Below are 19,384 nucleotides of genomic sequence, written 5' to 3' on the forward strand. Positions count from 1 at the left end.
CTACAATAGCATAGAATTCATCTGTACTAACTTACAGGAGCTAGACAAGTCTCATCTTTGCTCGAGCGGCCCTTCTTGTCAAAAACGGTGATTTTGGCTGATTTTTCAGCTTTTTGTGACGTATCACTGTAAATTGCCACACCCTGTGACGCATGGATGTACTTCGACCCCATAAATTTCCCGCGCTGAGCTTGCAGCTGCAGATTTCAATGTCCTTCAAAGATTTCAAAGCGATTTACAGCGATCAACTTCAACTATCAATGGATTTTCCAGGAGCTACTCAAAACGGTTCTTTTCAGAACCAAACTCAACCCAACCATCCTCTCACTCAACCAAACCAGCCTCAGCCTCTCACTCAACCAGACCAGCCTCAGCCTCAGCCTCTCACTCAACCAGACCAGCCTCAGCCTCTCACTCAACCAGACCAGCCTCAGCCTCTCACTCAACCAGACCAGCCTCAGCCTCTCACTCAACCAAACCAGCCTCAACTAACCTGTTCTAACCAGCAACAACCTGCAGCAGTCACCTCTGTAACTGGACCCCATAAGAGAAGGAGAGGAATAACAACAGTGTTGGCTGACAGAACCAATGGGCAGGAGAATATCCCGGAGGAACAACCAAGGCACAGCAAGAGACAGGCCCTACATATTCTGAAGGAGGCAGTTCTGAAGGAGGCAGCTGAAATCAAACAGAAGCCAAGAGGAGACAGTGCTTCTGGTGGTGGAACAAGGTGGGCCAAAGTAAAACTAGCGCCTGAGACCGAGTCAGCCTGTCAGTACCCTTAAGCAGCTGCTCAAGCACTGCCCTGATGTTTTTGAAATAGGAAGCAATTCCATAGACAACTACTTCGAGCGCAACCAACATCAGCCCTGAGCTAAACAAGGCCACTGCACTTAAAGTTTTCAGTGTAGCTATAAATGTATGGGGAGATGGTATAGTTGATGCGTCCAAAAGGGCAGCTGATGTAAGTGGTGCTAATGCTGAAACGGTACGTAGGTGGGCAGCTCATTATTATCTGTCATTGGTTCATGTACAACCTTCTGCTATTGATGACGATGCCATTGATACTATACTAGCATCTTGCCGAGGTAAAAGTGTTAAAAAGCCGTATAGCTTGATAAAGAATGATAATTTTTGTACTAGCGCTAGAAAATTTGTAAAAGAAAACGCATGTAGAAAAGGCATGCCTAATTTAACTGTAGAAATGTTCCGTTCGTGGATAGATAATGAACATGAATGTATTGTAAGTAAAGAAACAGCTCGTAAATGGTTGCATGTATTGGGATTTAAACAGGTGAACCATCAAAAAGGTGTCTATTTTGATGGGCATGAAAGGGATGACGTAGTAGCATATAGAAAACAATTTCTTGATAAATTAACTGAATTAGATCGTAGATGTATATACGGTGACTCCCATTTTACTTCCGGGAGAGTTGCCCCTTGTTGCCATCCACCATGATGAGTCCACATTTTTTGCTAATGCAGACCAAGATTATTACTAGGGTGATGATTCTATTACTATACTAAAACAAAAAAGTTTGGGGCAGTCTATAATGGTGTCCGATTTCATAGAGGAGGCAAGTGCAGATTTTTTACAGCATGATGGTGTTGAAGCATGTTTGCTACTAGAGACTCAAAGTGAGGGATACTTTGAAAGCAATAGATTTTTAATACAGGTAAATAAAGCTATTGATATATTTAACAGTAAAAACCCTGGTAAACAAGCTCTGTTTATATTTGATAATGCTCCGTCTCATCGTAAATGTAGTGATGAATCTCTTAATGTAAAAAAAATGAATGTGGGTCCTGGTGGAAAGCAACCTGTCATGAAAGATACGGTGTTTGATGGGAAGGTTCAAAAATTGGTTAATGATAGTGGTAGTCCTAAGGGTATGAAATTAGTTTTACAGGAGAGGGGGATAGACACTTTGGGGATGAATGCCTTAAAAATGAGGGAGGTGTCGGGAAGTCACGAAGACTTTCAAAGTATCAAAACACTTGTTGAAGAACTGGTGGAAAGCAGGTTCCACATATGTTTGTTTTTTCCAAAATTTCATTGTGAATTGAATGCCATTGAGCAATGCTGGTGTCATGCAAAGAAGTACAGTAGACAGTATGTTAATGGTTCCATAATACGACCAAGAAAAGTTGTGCCTCAGTTATTGGCAACATGATCAGTGTATTAAAGCGGCCATTCTAGAATGTCTGTGTTTTTTGCCAAAAAGTCAGGAAATTAGGGAGTGCTTGCATTTACCAATTTCTGGATTCTTAAATCTTTAAATTTCCATTAATGCGAGTTTCCAGAACCCAACGTTTCCTGGTATTTTGAAAACACGAGGGGGAGATATTTTAATATTACAACCCCTGGCAGTTAACTTGTAGTACTCAGTTAATGTTAAACACTCTATAATGATTATGAGCAAGTAAAATGGCTCTTAGACTATAGATAAGCTTCTAGAGAGTTCGTTATTCTAATGAACTCAGCAATTGCATATGAATATGCTTGTCCATTTCCTGATACCACATTACTAAAGATGTCCCCAAAACGACAGCGAGAGAGGAAATATTGCTCCCTTTTCATAATTAGATCCTGTCGATCCTTGAGTGGATCGCAACCAAAAAGTCCAAACTCTCTTAGCTGACCACCTTGAGAACGGTATGCATCTGCAGCTTCATCAGTACCCGGTACTTCCCCATCTGGAATGGGTATAGTTTCATAACGCTGCACCTGCAAATGATTGGGTACTCCTCGACCTGTATCACATATTATAATAGCGCATGTGTCATCAATAATAATGTCATTACATTTACCTGGTATAGAATGATGATTCCAAGCTGCAACAAACAATGATAATCCATGATAAGCAACATTGCACGTAACAAACGAAACACAAAATTTTGTAGTTTCATCACTCATGTTAATCAGATTAGTAGCTTCCATTGATATCAAGTGTCGCTTTAGGGGGTAGTTAATACGAGAATTTACTTCAACCCAAATGCGTTCAACAGTGTGGTTCTGTAGAGAGAAAAGTTAATGCATGTAAGCAATATCAGTACCCTTACTTCTGTTGAAGGAGATTGAACGTAAGGAAGAATATCCCGAGGGCCAACACGACAACGAAGTGCTTCTTGTACATACAAAAGAAGATAAAATTCTCTTCCATGGTCGACTCGAATTTGCTTCCAAAGACCATACGTTTTAGTAGATGACCTGATATGGAAATTATACGTGTTACTGATGCAACTATTATTCAATGAGTTGAACAATACCTCAAAATACTGTCGTATATAGCCAAATTGTTCTTGACTGGCATTGTACAGTAAGCAATTATCTTGCCTGAATATCCATCCCTTGCAACTATGTGGGTAGCACCAAACATTGTGATCTTTTCATTTTGGTCAATATGAAGTTTATGCCCAAAGTGGAGAGCCGAGTATTGCAGTGGATTAGTACGGTCTAAGGTGTCATTCCGCCGCTGATCATATTGCAAAGGGGCCACTCTCTGTAAGGACTCTGAAACTCTTTTCTCAGATACCTTAATACCTTTAGACTCAAGCACACCCTTTAACATTCTCCGGCCATACACATGTCCAACCTGCAAGTCATAATTAATTTAGAAATGTTTTTTGTGGTACTTAGCTAATTACGCACATGGACTGTATTCTCCGGTGCTACGGTAATATTCTTAGTATTAAGCCCTATACTACGTTTAGCTTACTTCAGTAACAGCACATTCGACTACAGCATCTACTTGAGCAGAATCTGGTTTATGAATGCCATTTTCAGAGCAGAATCGCCGAACACTTCTTGCAGAGAAGCCTCTTATTCCTGGAAAGCGGGTCTTGAGTGTATTACTTATATCTTCGTGGGTCATACCACTTGTAACCATTTCAAACACTTCATCCACATCCATCCTTCTTAGCCTCGATACACGCCTGGATTCGAATTAGCCGCACCCTAGCCTAATAAATATTTTGCGATTGCTTTTTAAATAGATAAATCTACATGTAGATCAACATACGGTCAAAAGCACATGGCCTGGGCACAAAATTGCAAGTGTCCTCTCTATTTAGCTCTATGCTGCGCTGATACCGTGAAAGAAGGGCCTAGGAACATGAGTTCGAGTGTAAGCAACTTGTACAACTACAGCCTGTATACCATAGAGAAAGATGGCAAAACCGTGAAGCTCAAACCATCACAGCTAACTACTCAAGTTATTGGTAAAGTGTTTGGACTGTTCCCCGATTCCATTATTTTGATTTCTGACGATGGGTTTGTGGAAACACCAGACCATGAGGGAAAGTTTCTTGATGTAGATGACCTATCAAAGTGGGTTGTGAACGGGGATTCGCTCAAGGCAGATGGTTTGCCTCAAGACCAGCAAGTAGCCTCTTTCTCTTACCAGCCTCCTTCACAAGCAACATCACAAGCAACATCACGAAAAAGAGGACGACCGCCAAAATGGAGTCCAAAGTTCACGTCAGCCTTGCTAGGTGCAAGCTCTGCCTCAGGACAGAAGCCACCTGGAGTTCGAGCTCGAGCTGAACCGAGTGTTGATGGTGCAGGCCCTTCCACAATGTCTTCAAGTTCTAGCAGCCGTCCCGAATGGAGAAAGTATATTGAGGTGTGCAAATGGAATGAAGCTGATAAACAATGGAAGAAAGTGAGCAATGTCCCCATCGACCTTTCTGAGGAAATTGCCAGCGTTCCAAATGTGTCGAAGATGGTTAGTGACGAGCTATTCAATGGTGAAGAATGCGTACTTATGGACATAGACTACCTGAAGATACCGAATACTTCTACTACTCGAGGTAAGAAGCTCGATGTATTCATTGTGCTGACTCTTTAATAACTTGTTAATTCAGCAGTTACTGATTATGCCATTACTAGTGCTTACTTTCTCTATCCAGGATCAAGGTTTTGGAAAACCTCCAAACGTATTCGAGCCGTTAGAAAATCTGAAGTAAAGAAAGGAAGGGTTATTTCCTTGGACTCGAGCTCTGATAGTGATTTTGATTTTGCCCCACAGCACAGAGCAAAAAAAATGTCTCTACCATTGGCACCATCTTCCCTAGGCACTATGGATAAAACTGTATTCGAATGCCTCGTATGCAAGTCTCAGACATCATTCCCAGCTGTGGTGTCTCCCTGTTGTAATGTTATTTTGGGGTGTGAGGTGTGTGTGGCACAATGGCTGGAGGCCCAGTCAACCTGCCCACATTGTCGTGCCTCTTTGACTCTCAAGGACTGCCCAAAGTTACCCCTTGTAAGAAGCTTCCAAGAATTTCTTCGAAAGCATACGCCTTCTCCATTGTCAAGCTCTGACTAATGAACATTTATTGGTGAACTTGTATCCCTGTTGTGTTTTCATCAAGAGTATATGTATACTCTTGTTTCATGCATTTATTCTTATTCTTATTCTTATTCTTGTTATTATTATTATTATGTGAACTTCACAGCCTTTCAACTGAAACGGGCTAACAATTTTGAGCACTGCGGGGGATGTGTAGATATGTAAGCAAGATTGAACCTTGCATAATTATAAGATAGCCAAACTCTTATAGACATTGTGACAAAGTCCCAGACCTGGCTGGAAACCGTTGCATGGTCTTTTCTCTCCCTATAACTGATTACCAATTTTTTTTGCTGTTCTACCACAAACCCACCACCCTATGTTGCTATGGAAATATACACAATGGTATCAGCACATTATCTTAGAAATGTTCCAAACAGGAGATATGACTGGTATACAATTATTCACCTATTGCACAAACTTATAACTGCCACAGGGGTTGTAATGTTAAAATTTCTCCCCCTCGTGTTTTCAAAATACCAGGAAACGTTGAGTTCTGGAAACTCGCATTAATGGAAATTTAAAGATTTAAGAATCCAGAAATTGGTAAATGCAAGCACTCCCTAATTTCCTGACTTTTTGGCAAAAAACACAGACATTCTAGAATGGCCGCTTTAATACACTGATCCAACATGTCAAAAAGAATTAATACGTAAATTTTTTGATAAATGTAGGTCATATTTGAGGGGGTATAATAGCGGCTGTGATTGTAGTAATGTCGATTCATTTGTTAAGCTATATAAGTCACATCGAAGAGTTTCCATAGCGAATCTCTCTTAATACCATCTTAATTTAGTAACGTTTAACATAATTAAATTTTGGAAGAGTTTTCACTGCGAATCTCTCTAATACCATCTTATGGAAGAGTTTCCACTGCGAATCTCTCTAATACCATCGTATGGAAGAGTTTCCACTGCGAATCTCTCTAATACCATCTTATGGAAGAGTTTCCACTGCGAATCTCTCTAATACCATCGTATGGAAGAGTTTCCACTGCGAATCTCTCTAATACCATCTTATGGAAGAGTTTCCACTGTGAATCTCTCCAATACCATCGTATGGAAGAGTTTCCACTGCGAATCTCTCTAATACCATCTTCGTAACACACTTTTAACATGATATCCTTGCGCCATCACCATATTATCATAAATTATTTATGAAAGCACAATCATTTTAACTTTGTCATTCACAATCATGTACTTTTACTGCTATACATGTATGTATGTTTGATTTGTGCAATGTGTGTCTCAGGTGAAACGTCCCAGCTGCGGCTAGAGGGACTGTGAGTTAATAACTTGAACACACTGGTTTTTCTAAAAACCACCACCTGGCAAAAGAGTTCACTGGAAACGAGTCTATATTTTTGTGTGTATGTTAGTGTATGGTGTATGTTAGTGTATGTTAGTGTGCAATAATAATAGTGTAATTGCATGTACACATGTACTTAGGTAAGCAACACCTTTGAATTATGATAACAGTAGTACTGTGTGTATAGTACAAGGCAACTCATTTGGAAACTTGGTGGCTTTTAAAAAAGCCGGGGTAGCGGATTTAGGACCTCCGCTCTAGTCTCCTGTCTCCAAGGCCATCGTCGTTCCCCAAGATGAGGCCGTCGAGGTCACTGGCAGCTCCCACCAAGGCATCTCGGACCTTAAACTCCTTACTGAGTGGGCCAACGATGGAGACGGATACTGTGATAGCCCTGTACCGCCAACTCCGACTAGTAGAACTAGTGGAGTGTTCGTCGAATAGCACCATCCTGACAAAGAATAGATGGAATGATGTTGTGCTGTAGTATTTACACTCAATACATATAAATACATATAATATTATAATGTAACCACTTGGTGCATTGTACGTTGAACATCGCGATCTATTTTATAGAAGCTCACCCAGCTGCAGAGAAAGGTCCGAGAAGCAGTGGAGAGAGCCACCTAGCAGCCTCAGCAGCAACATGCCCGAGAACGACTCTGGAACCACTGAAACCACTGATTCGGGTGAAACACAGCACAGCATTACGATCTTGCTGGTTCGTTGGTTCAGGCTCAAAGAGGACATCAGCATTGCCTAGCCTTCGACCTTGTTGCTCATAGAACTCACTCCCTTCACCTCGCAAGTGAAAAACGCTACATCACAAATATCCTCCATCGCTATCTTAATGCAGCTGTATAATTTAGCGGGCTATATCACGTGAACCTGTGGAGGCAGCAATAATGACAGAAAGATCGTGATGTCAGAAGTTGGAATAAACATTTCATACGTCACAAAAAAGCCAAAAAAGCAGGAAAATCAGCCAAAATCACCGTTTTTGACAAGAAGGGCCGCTCGAGCAAAGATGAGACTTGTGCTATTGTAGTACATGCTCCTCAAAAATCAGACCTTAACTAGCATAAAATCGAAAGTTGTATTCCTAACATATTTGGCACCAAAAAACAACAAAATTCAGCATTTCTCAGAACTTACTAGCAGCCCAGACTTCCGTTGAAGCTCAAAATATGAGCAATATAGTCAGGTACATACACAATAAATTTCAGATCTTAACTCAAACAAATAAGCTACTTCTATTCCTAAGCGATTTTCGGAGGTACACATTTTCAGACAGCCATTTTATAGTGATGATGTCATATGATGTAACAGGTGGTGGTCCAATGGAAGCGCCAATAATTGAACTTTCAGTACCTGCACTCAAATAGATCATATCACTTTTACTTCAGAAGATATGCCACAAAATGTGAAAAAAAAAAGAAAAAAAAAATCTACTCTCTTTGGTTGTTGCACTGTAAACTCAGGTAAACACATTGTTATGTTGTATCATAGAAAGGAATGTATCATAGAAAGGAAAAACCTTTTTGTAGGAATTAAGACATTGCTGTCTCTGGCTGTCTCTGGTGCCTGACGACACAAGACTGTCTCCCAATCCACTCTCTCAGAACGACACAGAGTATTTGCAGTGACTACACCAGATTTGTGTCGAATGGTGCTCACCTAAAAAAAGCCAAGATGTTCAACAATGCCCATAGACCAGGTACAATAATTATATTATACTTACAGTAGTAGAGCACTTAGCATCTTCTTTTGTCTCTTTACCTTATTGGAAAATGAGTGTCACCAGCTTGATCACCAGCTTGATCTTAGGGTCAGGGACAGTGCTCTTGAGGGTGGAGCCAGCTATGCACATCAGCCAGAGTGAAACAACTCAAACTTGAAACAACTCAAACTTGAACTAGATACGTGAGTAATTACGGTAATACGGTAATTACCGTAATACAAACTTAATTATAAACGATACATGACCAGGCTCAACGAGAAATCGGACCACCTTGTTGCCGTTTTACTAACGATCCCCAATTGTTGGATCTAATAAGGCTTCTAAACTTGTAAGCTATATGACATGTGTAAGGACTAGAACTGTGAACTATGAACTATGTATTATTATTATTATTTATCCATTATGTCATGTTTATTGTTTCCTGTGTTCTGAGCGTGCGCCGCTCGTTATCTTGAGTTATGTAACCTCCTCGTGTTCTTGATTATTTTTAAGTAAGCTAAAGCTAGCAATTACATTGGCGACGAGGATCCGACCTACCCATTCTACCTGCCATGGCTACACATGGCACTCTGGGACCCTTCGACCTCGCTTTGGGCGACTGGAAGTCGTACGTCGAAAGGGCCGAGCTGTATTTTACAGCGAACGATGTGGACGACAATGGCAAGATGAGGGCCATCCTACTTAGCTCCTGTGGTGATGTAACTTACCGACGCATTAAGGATGTTCTCTCCCCGCGTACACCAGCTGAAGTGACGTTCAGGGACATTTGTACTGCCATGTCCACCCATTTGCAACCTCAACCCTCAGAAATAGTGCAACGTTTTCGTTTCAACACTCGAGTTAGGCAGCCCCAAGAGACAATAGCAACTTATGTTACACAACTCAAACGTTTGGCGGAGAGCTGCAACTTTGGTGACGCAGCCAGGCTCAATGAGATGATAAGGGACCGCCTAGTATGTGGCATTGCTAACGGGAAATGGCAACAAAGGCTCTTGGCAGAAGAAGGCTTGACTTACGACAAAGCATATAAACTCTTGCTCAGTTTAGAAGCCTCAGAAAAGGAAGTTAAGGATTTAACAATACCAGATGCCACTGCGGTACATCAACTCCGTCCATTCCGAAAAACCTCGGCTCCTACCTATACCGAGAGAGGAGAAGCACAACCTTGCTACAGATGTGGAGGAGAACATTCCCATAGTAGTTGCAGGTTCAAAGACGCAGAATGTAGGTACTGTCACAAGAAAGGCCATATTGCTGCAGTTTGCCGCCAGAAGCTGAAGAACAGTAAGCCATCGTCTCGACAGATTCACACTGCAGCGGGACAGCAAGAAGAGGAAGAAGATTTTCCGGAGTACTCAAACCTGATCGATCGTATTACGACACGTACACCCCTGGGTGACCCCCTAATGGTCACTATCGAGATTGAAGGGATTCCTGTTAAGATGGAAGTGGATACTGGAGCCACCCTGTCCATCATGAGCTACTCAACATTATCCTCTACCTGGCCAGAAGCCCTTACTCCAGAAATCAAGCCAACTCAAGCCAAGTTGCGTACGTACACTGGCGAAAAGATAGTGGTAAAAGGGGCAATTGATGTGAAGGTTAAATACGGTGGGCAAGAAGCAGAAGTGTCTCATCATAGTGGATGGACAAGGCCAAACACTGCTTGGAAGAGACTGGTTACAATATTTACGGCTGGACTGGGCCACGCTCAACCAAGTAACACAAAAGACTAGTGAGTTGGAAACATTGGTGCACGCTCACTCTGCTCTGTTTTCTGAAGAATTAGGGCTCATTAAGGGTGCCACAGCTCAGCTCTACCCCAAGGAAGGAAGCAAACCTCGCTTCTATCGGGCTCGTCAAGTACCGTACGCGATGAGAGAGCCAGTAGCCAGAGAAATTGATCGTCAGGTTGCCTTGGGCATACTAGAACCTGTGAAGTTTTCGCCCTGGGGCACACCTGTCGTACCGATACGCAAGAAAGATGGTTCCATTCGATTATGCGGCGATTACAAAATCACAGTCAACAGGGAAACAATCACGGAGACTTTCCCCCTACCTCGAGTAGAGGACTTGCTGGCGTCCCTGGCCGGTGGAACAGCTTTCTCTAAACTTGACCTCAAACAGGCCTATCAACAAGTTGCCCTGGACGATGAGGCAAAACGAATGGTCACGATTAACACTCACAAAGGGCTCTATCAGGTGAATCGACTGCCTTTTGGAGTGGCCTCTGCACCATCCCTTTTTCAGCGGATTATGGAAAACCTCCTGCAAGGTATTCCGGGAGTGTTGATCTATCTGGACGATATTCTTGTCACAGGAAAGACAATTCCTGAACACCTTCAAAACCTGGACGCTGTCCTCACCCGGTTAGAGGAAGCGGGAGTGAAACTGAAGCAAGACAAGTGTTCCTTTTTGCTCCCCTCAGTCGAATTCCTCGGACATCGTATCTCTGCAGAAGGCATCCAACCCACCACGGAGAAGGTCGAGGCTATCCACAAGGCACCTGAACCTCAGGATATTACTCAGCTTCGTTCGTTCCTGGGGGCTGTAAACTACTACCACAAGTTCCTTCCAGACCTATCCACGGTTTTGGCACCCCTCTATCATCTGCTGCAGAAAAACACCAAGTGGTCCTGGGGCCCTAGCCACAGCAAGGCTTTCGAAAAAGTTAAGAATCTTCTCACATCCGATCGTGTACTGGCACACTATGACCCTTCGGAAGAGCTTGTCCTTGCATGTGATGCTTCCCCCTACGGAATAGGGGCAGTCCTGTCACATAAATACTCCAACAGCCAAGAGAAACCAATCGCTTTTGCATCCCGCTCACTTGGGGCGGCCGAAAGAAACTATTCGCAGTTAGAAAAGGAGGGATTAGCAATTGTGTTCGCAGTGAAGAAATTTCATCAATATTTGTACGGCAGGCGATTTACCATCACATCAGACCACAAACCACTACAACATATTTTCAAGGAGACCTCCGCAATCCCACAGATGGCATCAGCACGTATTCAACGCTGGGCACTGTTGTTAGGAGGTTATGACTACTCGATATCCTACAAACCGGGACGAGAGCATGCCAATGCCGATATGCTAAGCCGTTTACCGAGTGCAGCAGCACCATCCTCAGTTCCACCCACTCCAGAAACAGTTAACATTTTGGAAACTTTGGATGCGTCACCAATTACCTCCTCTCACATCAAACAGTGGACGTCCCAAGACCCCACCTTAGCCAAAATTCGGGATTCCATTGTGTCCGGTGAACGCCCAAGAGAAGAGATTGCAAAGCCCTACCACAAGGTCTGGTCAGAACTGTCGGTGGAACAGGGTTGTCTCTTGAGAGGAAACCGAATCGTGATTCCCCCAAGAGGACGTACGGCAGTCATGGATTTGCTACACGAAGGACACCCCGGAGAAACTCGCATGAAAGCCTTGGCCCGATCGTTCGTGTGGTGGCCAGGGGTAGATGGAGATCTGGAAAACACTGTCAAAGAGTGTGATCAGTGCCAACGAACACGGCATTCCCCAGCCCAAGCTCCACTTCACCCATGGGAGTTTCCAACCCTTGCCTGGGAACGTTTACATGCTGACTTTGCGGGACCATTCTTGGGTCAGATGTTTCTGGTGGTGATAGATGCCTACTCAAAGTGGCTTGAAGTTGTGCCCATGTCTACAGCCACATCATTCACGACCATCGAGAAGCTCCGTACTATCTTCGCAACTCACGGTTTGCCTCGGATATTTGTTACCGACAATGGAACACAGTTCACTAGCACTGAATTTCAAGCATTTATGAAAAGTAATGGAATCAAACATATTTGCTCATCCCCGTACCATCCCTCCACTAACGGCCTCGCTGAGAGAGCAGTTCAAAGTTTCAAAGAGAACATGAAACGACGGTCAAATGGGACAATTGCCGAGAAACTCTCCCAGTTTTTACTCTGGTATAGGTTAACACCTCATTCCACCACTGGGGTACCCCCGGCAGAACTTCTATTGGGAAGACGACCTAGATCTAAGTTAGACCTCCTCAAACCGAATTTGACGGAAAAGGTCCAATCAAAAATTGAAGTGCAGAAAAGGAACCACGATTCCAAGACAAAATTACGATCTTTCAAAATTGATGAGAAAGTGTACGTCAAGGATTTTCCAAATGCAAAGAAATGGTTGCCTGGAAAGATTGTGGATGTTCGAGGTCCACTGTCGTATCATGTTGAACTTAATGATGGAAGAATTGTCAGAAGACATGTGGATGCTGTTCATGATCGTGCAGCTCCAGAGTCGGTGGAGGAGGACCAAAACGATCAAACAATTCCCCCTGTACAATTCCCCCTGTACAATTGGGAAACACCGATACCGAGACACTGGACACTGATACCGAGGCACTGGATACCGATACCGAGAGACAGGCCGAAACCGAACCGCAGGATTCCCCACCGATACGTACGTCTAGTCGTATTCGAAGTCCGCCAGATCGTTACAGTGTCTAAACCTAAGGGTGAGGGAATGTAAGGACTAGAACTGTGAACTATGAACTATGTATTATTATTATTATTTATCCATTATGTCATGTTTATTGTTTCCTGTGTTCTGAGCGTGCGCCGCTCGTTATCTTGAGTTATGTAACCTCCTCGTGTTCTTGATTATTTTTAAGTAAGCTAAAGCTAGCTATTACAACATGTATGCGCAATTACGAGATTAACAGATTGGAGATTTCTGTTGCCGGGGGCTTTAAAACTCAAGACGGTCCTTTTGTCAAGACACTAGACACGACTCTGGCCTCTTTTAATGTCCACAGACAGGCATACTACAGTGGCACATTTGTAGGGAATCATGTTCACAGAACCCTAGGATTTGTGTAACTCAGTTACCGTCCATGCTCAGAATTAACATAATTGGATTAGCAGAAGGAATTACCAGAAGGAATTACGAGGAAATTATTTTTTGGTTGCTTTCCATCTCTTTGAAAAATGCGACCGAGGGGCAACATAATTTCTGAAAGTGAAATTGATATTTTAGGTAAGTATTTACACTGAGTGTACTCTACTTCTATAACTCTACTTTCCTACAGAGCAAGATATCAGAGCCTTTGTGTCCTTTGTGTCCTTCTACAAGACACAGTTTCCCACGGCTTTCCCAAACTGCACATACTAGAGAAACATACCGCTGCGTAGATGGCTTTGGGAGAGCAAGGTGCAGAATCCACCCACCGGTGGTTTACGAGTGTACGCAGATGGAGTTGAGCAACTTGGCTGCATAATGAAAGAGCACTTCATTCACGTGGCTCCTACCAATCTGGCTCTTGAACCAAGGAAGAAAATTAAGAACTGACGATACGCACACATAGATCTATACACTTACGTACGTGTACGTATACACACACCTGATACAAACACAAGCTAAGCAGCTACTACTTGATTCAGATTCTATATCAGTGATAAAAGTTATTGCTTTTACAAATGTACATATCTCCTTTTAAAAAAATAAAAAATTATTCTTTTTCACTAAGAATTGTTACACTGGAGGGTGGGGGTTGTGTAGCTGAACAAGCTACAACTTGGCTGTGGCTGGAACAATTTTTTTGTTTGCCCTTGAATTGCGTTTTTGGAAAGCCCCCCAGGCGTAAGTATGGCTTGAAATAGCATGACTTTCTTCCTGTGAAAGGCGTGGCCTAAGAATTGAAAAATGTTACATCTGTAGCCACTTCCTGTAGCCACTTCCTGTCAAAACTAAGTGGTGCGATTTCATGCTAACGAAACGTTGCAAAAGGCAAAAGTGTGAGGGTTGCAAAAGGAATGAAGATGGTGCTAGAGGAGCGTGGAATTTCCACTGGGAAAAATGAAGAATGGATGAAGCAACGACTCTCAGCATCAAGATTTCAAATTTGAAAAATCCGAAATCGAAAAGTTTCTACTTAGAAATTCCTCCCCAAGTTTCACCCCGAGCTGAATCCTATTGAAAAGAGTATGGGCCCAGATGAAAAGATTCTCTCGATTTGTGCTATAAACTTTTTCATTGTCCAATAGCCCTCTAGGAATTCTGTCGCATATTTTTTAATGTTGGGGTTGTTTTTTTTTGCGTCTTCGTACTTACCATCGTTCAAGGCAAGAAAGCGAAGTCTGATACCATAATACCAGCTCCTCTGCTTTTCTTTTTCATGATCTTCTCTCAAATTTTGGTCATCGTTGGAATTAAAAGTACTTTCATCACGAAAGAAAAAAACTGTTTTATTGCGCCTAGCAGCATCCGGTGGTTCAAGGGTATTGCCGAGGTAGAGATGTAAGAATCCTAGTTTAACCATTTTTCGTAAGAAAGAAGAAAGAAGTGCGAGCTTCAACAACTCATGACCGTCACCTTTCCTTGCACAAAGCCATCTGCGGGATGTTGACACAGACACCTTCCGAGGAAACCCCGGTTCTAATGTCAGAAGGGTGGAGTTAACCCAACGACAGAAGTCATGCGCAACTATATCTATTTAAACGAATGTGTAATCTACAAAAAAACGGAATTGGAGGCCAATACCACATTGATATGCTCGACTTCGACTTCACATTCCTCATATAATCCAGAATAGCTGGCGCCCACTTCGTGGGCTGAGCCATTATACGCCATGACGTAACGTTGTGGGGACACCCCCACAGCCACAAAAAATGCACAAAATTTATTAGTCCGTAGGTAACTCGAAAGCGCTTCGACTTTTGATAGTACAAGTTAGGCTAGGAAGATATACCAGTCAAAGATCTACAAGATGATGCCTGAATCGCTTACTATCTCGAAGGATTGGCTGTGATCTGCTTCTGTCAAGCGGTAAGTAGTAGTTGCGTATAATACTGCTTTGTTACATGGCTCTTTAGATTCGCTAGAAGCTTTATACAGTCTAATACTCATTGTAGTAAGTATATAGGACGTAGCTGTAGAGTTTGAACAGTGGCAATGACAGGAAGGTGAGCCAAGAGTCAGTAGCACTATAGACAACGCTGTGCAGCAACTTCCCAAATTTATATGTTAACTCTACTGAATGTTTAGAGGCCCTGTATCACTTTGATTATGCCTATAAAGTACGCATAATTATAGTAATAAGCCATTGATAGTTGTGTACAGTACTTTGCTAAGAGTCTTTTTAGATTCACTAGAAGTTATAAGTTTGGTACTTACTGTACATGGTAGATATTAGTTGGATCTAGAATTTATAATGATGAGAAGGCTCTACTACTATAATGATAATTATGCAGCGGCAGCACAAGGTGAGCCTGTATGTTGACGTGACTCTACTGAGCCTAGCCAATAATTATGTCACCTATTACGTACTTAGATGAGTTTATACCCTAGCAACATAGTGATAGCAAATAAATACGGGTACACAAGTAAGTACGACTACTGTTCTCTGTAGGAAAAAGCAGTCTTTCGTTGGGTTGCCATTATGGCAGAGCCACACTCCACATTCTTGGCAAAACCGTGTCGTGTCAGTTCGGTGTCCGCTGTGATCACAGTGCGCACATCTTCCTCTCCTTATGTATCGACGGACATGGACCACTCGAATCTTTTACGGGGAAGTGTTGGAGTTGGAGAGGAACAATCGCACCACCATATAACGACCTGCCCGACGCCGACTGCAGTATGATCCGATGAGATTCTGGGCCAATTGAAGGCGGAACTCCTTGATGTTCTTCAATTTCGGGTTAGTGTTTTATAACCATAATGGCTACATCAAACAAAAAGAAAAAAATGTACTTATAAAACACAGTAGCCCCTGAGCTGGTCACCCCTGTCAACTCCACCCATGTGCTGGTTGTACGACATAATGGCCTCTGGGCATGGCACATTAATTCTGACTCCTATAGCTGTGACTCCTATAGCTGTGTTGTCGTGGAGAGGATCCTGTTAGCGGTTGCTGTCACGGGGCCCTTCTGGACTGTGTTAAAGGTAACGTAGCATTATTAGTGGTTGTGTGAGTGTGCATGTTGCATGGGTGTGTGTGTGAGTGTTGCGTGTATGAGTGTTGCGTGGGTGTGTGTAGGGTGTTGCGTGGGTGAGTGTGTGTGTATGAGTGTTGCGTGGGTGTGTGTGTAATTATTTTGTACCTCTGTTTTAGTAGGGCAGCTTTCTTCAATGCAGGAGGAAAACCTTTCCTGTCTCTGCAAGCAGTCCCACAACCATAGATAACGTCCTCCTCGAGCAGTTTGATTCAACCCGCTTGTCAATTTCTTCACGAGGGTGGTTGAGAGGGGGGTTGGGGTGGTGGGTCTAGGCCTGAGTCACTCATATCATCTAAATAATAAGAACAGTGTTCATATGATTGTATCAATTATGTATTTACCATATTCGTCGTCGTCCGACTCAAGGTCTGAAAATTCATAATCGCTACCTTCCTGCATTGGTTCTTCTGGGTCCTCCTTGTTGGACAATTTCATTGGCTATAAATAGTTTACTGTCATTACGTAATGTTATGTATGCCATGTGCGTTGAGAAGTATCTCACTGTGAAAATCGAAATAAGTGTTAACGTTTGAACTATCTAATATAATCCTAGTCAGCAGTAGCACCTCAGTGCATGGAATAGCTCTCTCTCCGAAATATTACATGGTCCTTCGAGCCGGATAGAGCTACTACGCTGTGAAGAGCCGTTTAGAGAAACTTCCATAATTGAAGAACGTGACCTCCAATGGCGGAAGAACTAACGCGGAAGAGGAGAGTGAGAGGCGGCCACAAGGCGTCCGCCACTAGGATAATGACGAGAGTAGAGGAGATGCTGTGAACCACAACGAGCTGTGTTGAACCAGTTAAGCATGAGCCTCAAGGAGAAGCTGGAGGAGATTAAGCTACTGGATGCTGAGATTCTGACGCTTGTGGGAGATGATGAACTGGAGGATGAGATTGGGCGAGCTGACAACTACAAGGAGCGTGTCTACGCCAGCCTGATCGAGATTGAGGCTCCAGTGACATCTCGGGTCCCTGCAAGGACTACACCCGCAATGGCTATGCCAGCAGTAAGGTCAGACTACCTAAATTATTGATTAAGCCTTTCAATGGGATTTTAACTCAATGGACTCCCTTTTGGGACTCGTATAAGTGTGCAATTCATGAGAACCCCGAGCTTTCAAAGGTTGATAAGTTTAATTATTTGAGGTCTATGGTGTCTAATACGGCCCTCGAGGCAATATCTGGTTTGACCCTCACAGATGCTAATTATGACGAAGCGATCGATCTATTGCAAAAGCGATTTGGTAATAAACAACTTATCATAAATAAACACATGGAGCAATTGCTACATGTCGATGGGGTGGCCTCCCAGAATGATACCAAAGGGATCAGACAATTATACGATGTGATTGAATCGAACGTACGAAGCCTCAAATCGTTAGGGGTCAGTGCCGAGTCGTATGGATCGTTGTTATCATCTGTTTTAATGAGTAAGCTACCGTCCGAATTGAGATTAATCGCTAGTCGAAAGTTTGGAGACAGTGAAAGTTGGGATTTTACAGAGCTATTGGGTGTAATTGAAGAGGAGGTTCAGGCTCGAGAACGGTCGACAACACGGGCGAATTCTGAACCCACACGGGGAACTGAAACCCGTCGACCAAAGGAACACCCGACTGGAGCGGCACTATTTACCGAGACCACCACACTCAAATGCTGCTTTTGTGAACGAGAGCATGCTTCGCAAGATTGTCGAACGGTTGCAAGCATTGAGTCTCGTCGCGAGGTTATCAGAAGAACTGGTAGATGCTACATATGTCTTGGAAAGGGGCATGTGTCCCGGAACTGCCGCAGCCGAATCAAGTGTCGTAGTTACAAAGGAAGGCATCATGTCGCGATATGTTCAGGCCAACCTAGGCGAAAGGCACCAGAAAACAAACAACAGGAATCACCTCGTACAGGAGGGCTCGACCCTGAAGCCCCCCCTTTCCAGCTACCAAAAACGGGATTATTATGGACGTATTCTAGTAAACCTGTACTTCTTCAAACAGCAAGAGCCACTGCATACAATCCAGACTGTCCGTCAACCTCTTTGAGTGTTCGAATGGTGATGGATACTGGCAGCCAGAGATCATACATTACAAACAGTGCGAGGAGCCGACTCGAGTTGACCGCTGCAGGAGAACAACGTATGACTATCATGACATTTGGGTCCGCCCAGAATGGTGACAGTGTCTGTGAATATGTAAAACTAGGGCTCAAGCTGAAGAATGGGGAGACGCAAAATCTCTCACTGTTCACTGTACCTACGATCTGTGAGCCGTTAAAGCCTCATCCCCTCGTTGACTATAGAAGGACATATCCACACTTGAGTGGATTAGAGTTTGCTGACGATCCGGAAGACGCTGAGACAATCCATGTGGATATGCTAGTTGGGTCTGATCACTATTGGGACCTCGTAACCGGAGCACTGCAGAGAGGAACAAACGGGCCAGTTGCCATCGAAACGAGACTCGGATGGGTTCTCTCTGGTCCTATTTCCACTCCGAGTATGGATTCTCACGGTTTAATAACACATTCGCTGCACATCACTTGTGAAGGATTTGAGGAAAAGATGCTGAATGACACGATGAGATCGTTTTGGGAACTGGAATCCTTTGGAATCCCAAACACAGATCGATCACTGTACGATAAACTTCGTGACACAATAGAGTTTCGTGAAGGAAGGTACGAAGTTCAACTTCCATGGAAGGCACCGAGACTGGACCTTCCCAACAACTACGCGCTTAGTTTGAAGAGATTGAAGGGGTTGCTTCGACGCCTCCGACACGACCCAGATGTACTACGCGAGTATGACATGGTGATCAAGACGCAGTTTGAGCAGGGGATCGTTGAATTAGTAGAGGATTTGGCAAACAGGCCCGATGTACACTATTTACCTCATCATCCAGTAATCCGAAAGGATAAAACGACCACGAAAGTGCGAGTGGTCTACGATGCCTCGGCCAAAACGACAAGGACCGAAATTCGATCAAAAAATCCTTGACATTCTTTGTCGGTTTAGA

General features: G+C 43.3%; 6 protein-coding genes and 1 long non-coding RNA gene across 8 annotated transcripts; 5 read left to right on the forward strand and 2 right to left on the reverse strand.

The window, feature by feature from the left end:
* The first annotated feature begins 209 nt into the window (after window positions 1-209).
* On the forward strand, window positions 210-785 carry LOC135351413 (uncharacterized). The gene has a single exon (XM_064550397.1). The coding sequence runs from the start codon at window positions 210-212 to the stop codon at window positions 783-785; it is 576 nt and encodes a 191-aa protein (XP_064406467.1).
* A 1,387-nt stretch (window positions 786-2,172) lies between these two features.
* LOC135351363 (uncharacterized) lies at window positions 2,173-3,914 on the reverse strand. 2 transcript variants are annotated; one of them, XM_064550354.1, is made up of 5 exons: window positions 3,720-3,914; window positions 3,271-3,596; window positions 3,064-3,211; window positions 2,812-3,016; window positions 2,173-2,697 (listed from the first exon to the last, which is right to left on the reverse strand). In XM_064550354.1, the coding sequence occupies exons 1-5, from the start codon at window positions 3,912-3,914 to the stop codon at window positions 2,441-2,443; spliced, it is 1,131 nt and encodes a 376-aa protein (XP_064406424.1). In that variant the 3' UTR covers window positions 2,173-2,440. The 2 variants fall into 2 exon arrangements, with proteins under 2 accessions (XP_064406424.1, XP_064406422.1); XM_064550352.1 differs by having other exon boundaries at window positions 2,173-2,754.
* Window positions 3,915-4,034: 120 nt separating this feature from the next.
* On the forward strand, window positions 4,035-5,457 carry LOC135351362 (uncharacterized). The gene is made up of 2 exons (XM_064550351.1): window positions 4,035-4,812; window positions 4,912-5,457. Exons 1-2 carry the CDS (start codon window positions 4,035-4,037, stop codon window positions 5,328-5,330), a joined length of 1,197 nt encoding a protein of 398 aa, XP_064406421.1. The 3' UTR covers window positions 5,331-5,457.
* Window positions 5,458-6,748: 1,291 nt separating this feature from the next.
* LOC135351364 (uncharacterized) lies at window positions 6,749-7,637 on the reverse strand. The gene is made up of 2 exons (XR_010399442.1): window positions 7,247-7,637; window positions 6,749-7,113 (listed from the first exon to the last, which is right to left on the reverse strand). It is a non-coding gene; the product is annotated as an uncharacterized LOC135351364 (long non-coding RNA).
* Window positions 7,638-8,754: 1,117 nt separating this feature from the next.
* On the forward strand, window positions 8,755-10,222 carry LOC135351366 (uncharacterized). The gene has a single exon (XM_064550356.1). The coding sequence runs from the start codon at window positions 8,955-8,957 to the stop codon at window positions 10,137-10,139; it is 1,185 nt and encodes a 394-aa protein (XP_064406426.1). The 5' UTR covers window positions 8,755-8,954; the 3' UTR covers window positions 10,140-10,222.
* LOC135351365 (uncharacterized protein K02A2.6-like) lies at window positions 10,152-13,060 on the forward strand. Its single transcript, XM_064550355.1, has one exon. The coding sequence runs from the start codon at window positions 10,279-10,281 to the stop codon at window positions 12,913-12,915; it is 2,637 nt and encodes an 878-aa protein (XP_064406425.1). The 5' UTR covers window positions 10,152-10,278; the 3' UTR covers window positions 12,916-13,060.
* Window positions 13,061-16,834: 3,774 nt separating this feature from the next.
* On the forward strand, window positions 16,835-19,365 carry LOC135351414 (uncharacterized). The gene has a single exon (XM_064550399.1). The coding sequence runs from the start codon at window positions 17,533-17,535 to the stop codon at window positions 19,363-19,365; it is 1,833 nt and encodes a 610-aa protein (XP_064406469.1). The 5' UTR covers window positions 16,835-17,532.
* Window positions 19,366-19,384: the final 19 nt, after the last annotated feature.

This window comes from Halichondria panicea, chromosome 17 (assembly GCF_963675165.1).
Source record: "Halichondria panicea chromosome 17, odHalPani1.1, whole genome shotgun sequence".
Taxonomy (NCBI): Eukaryota; Metazoa; Porifera; class Demospongiae; order Suberitida; family Halichondriidae; genus Halichondria; species Halichondria panicea.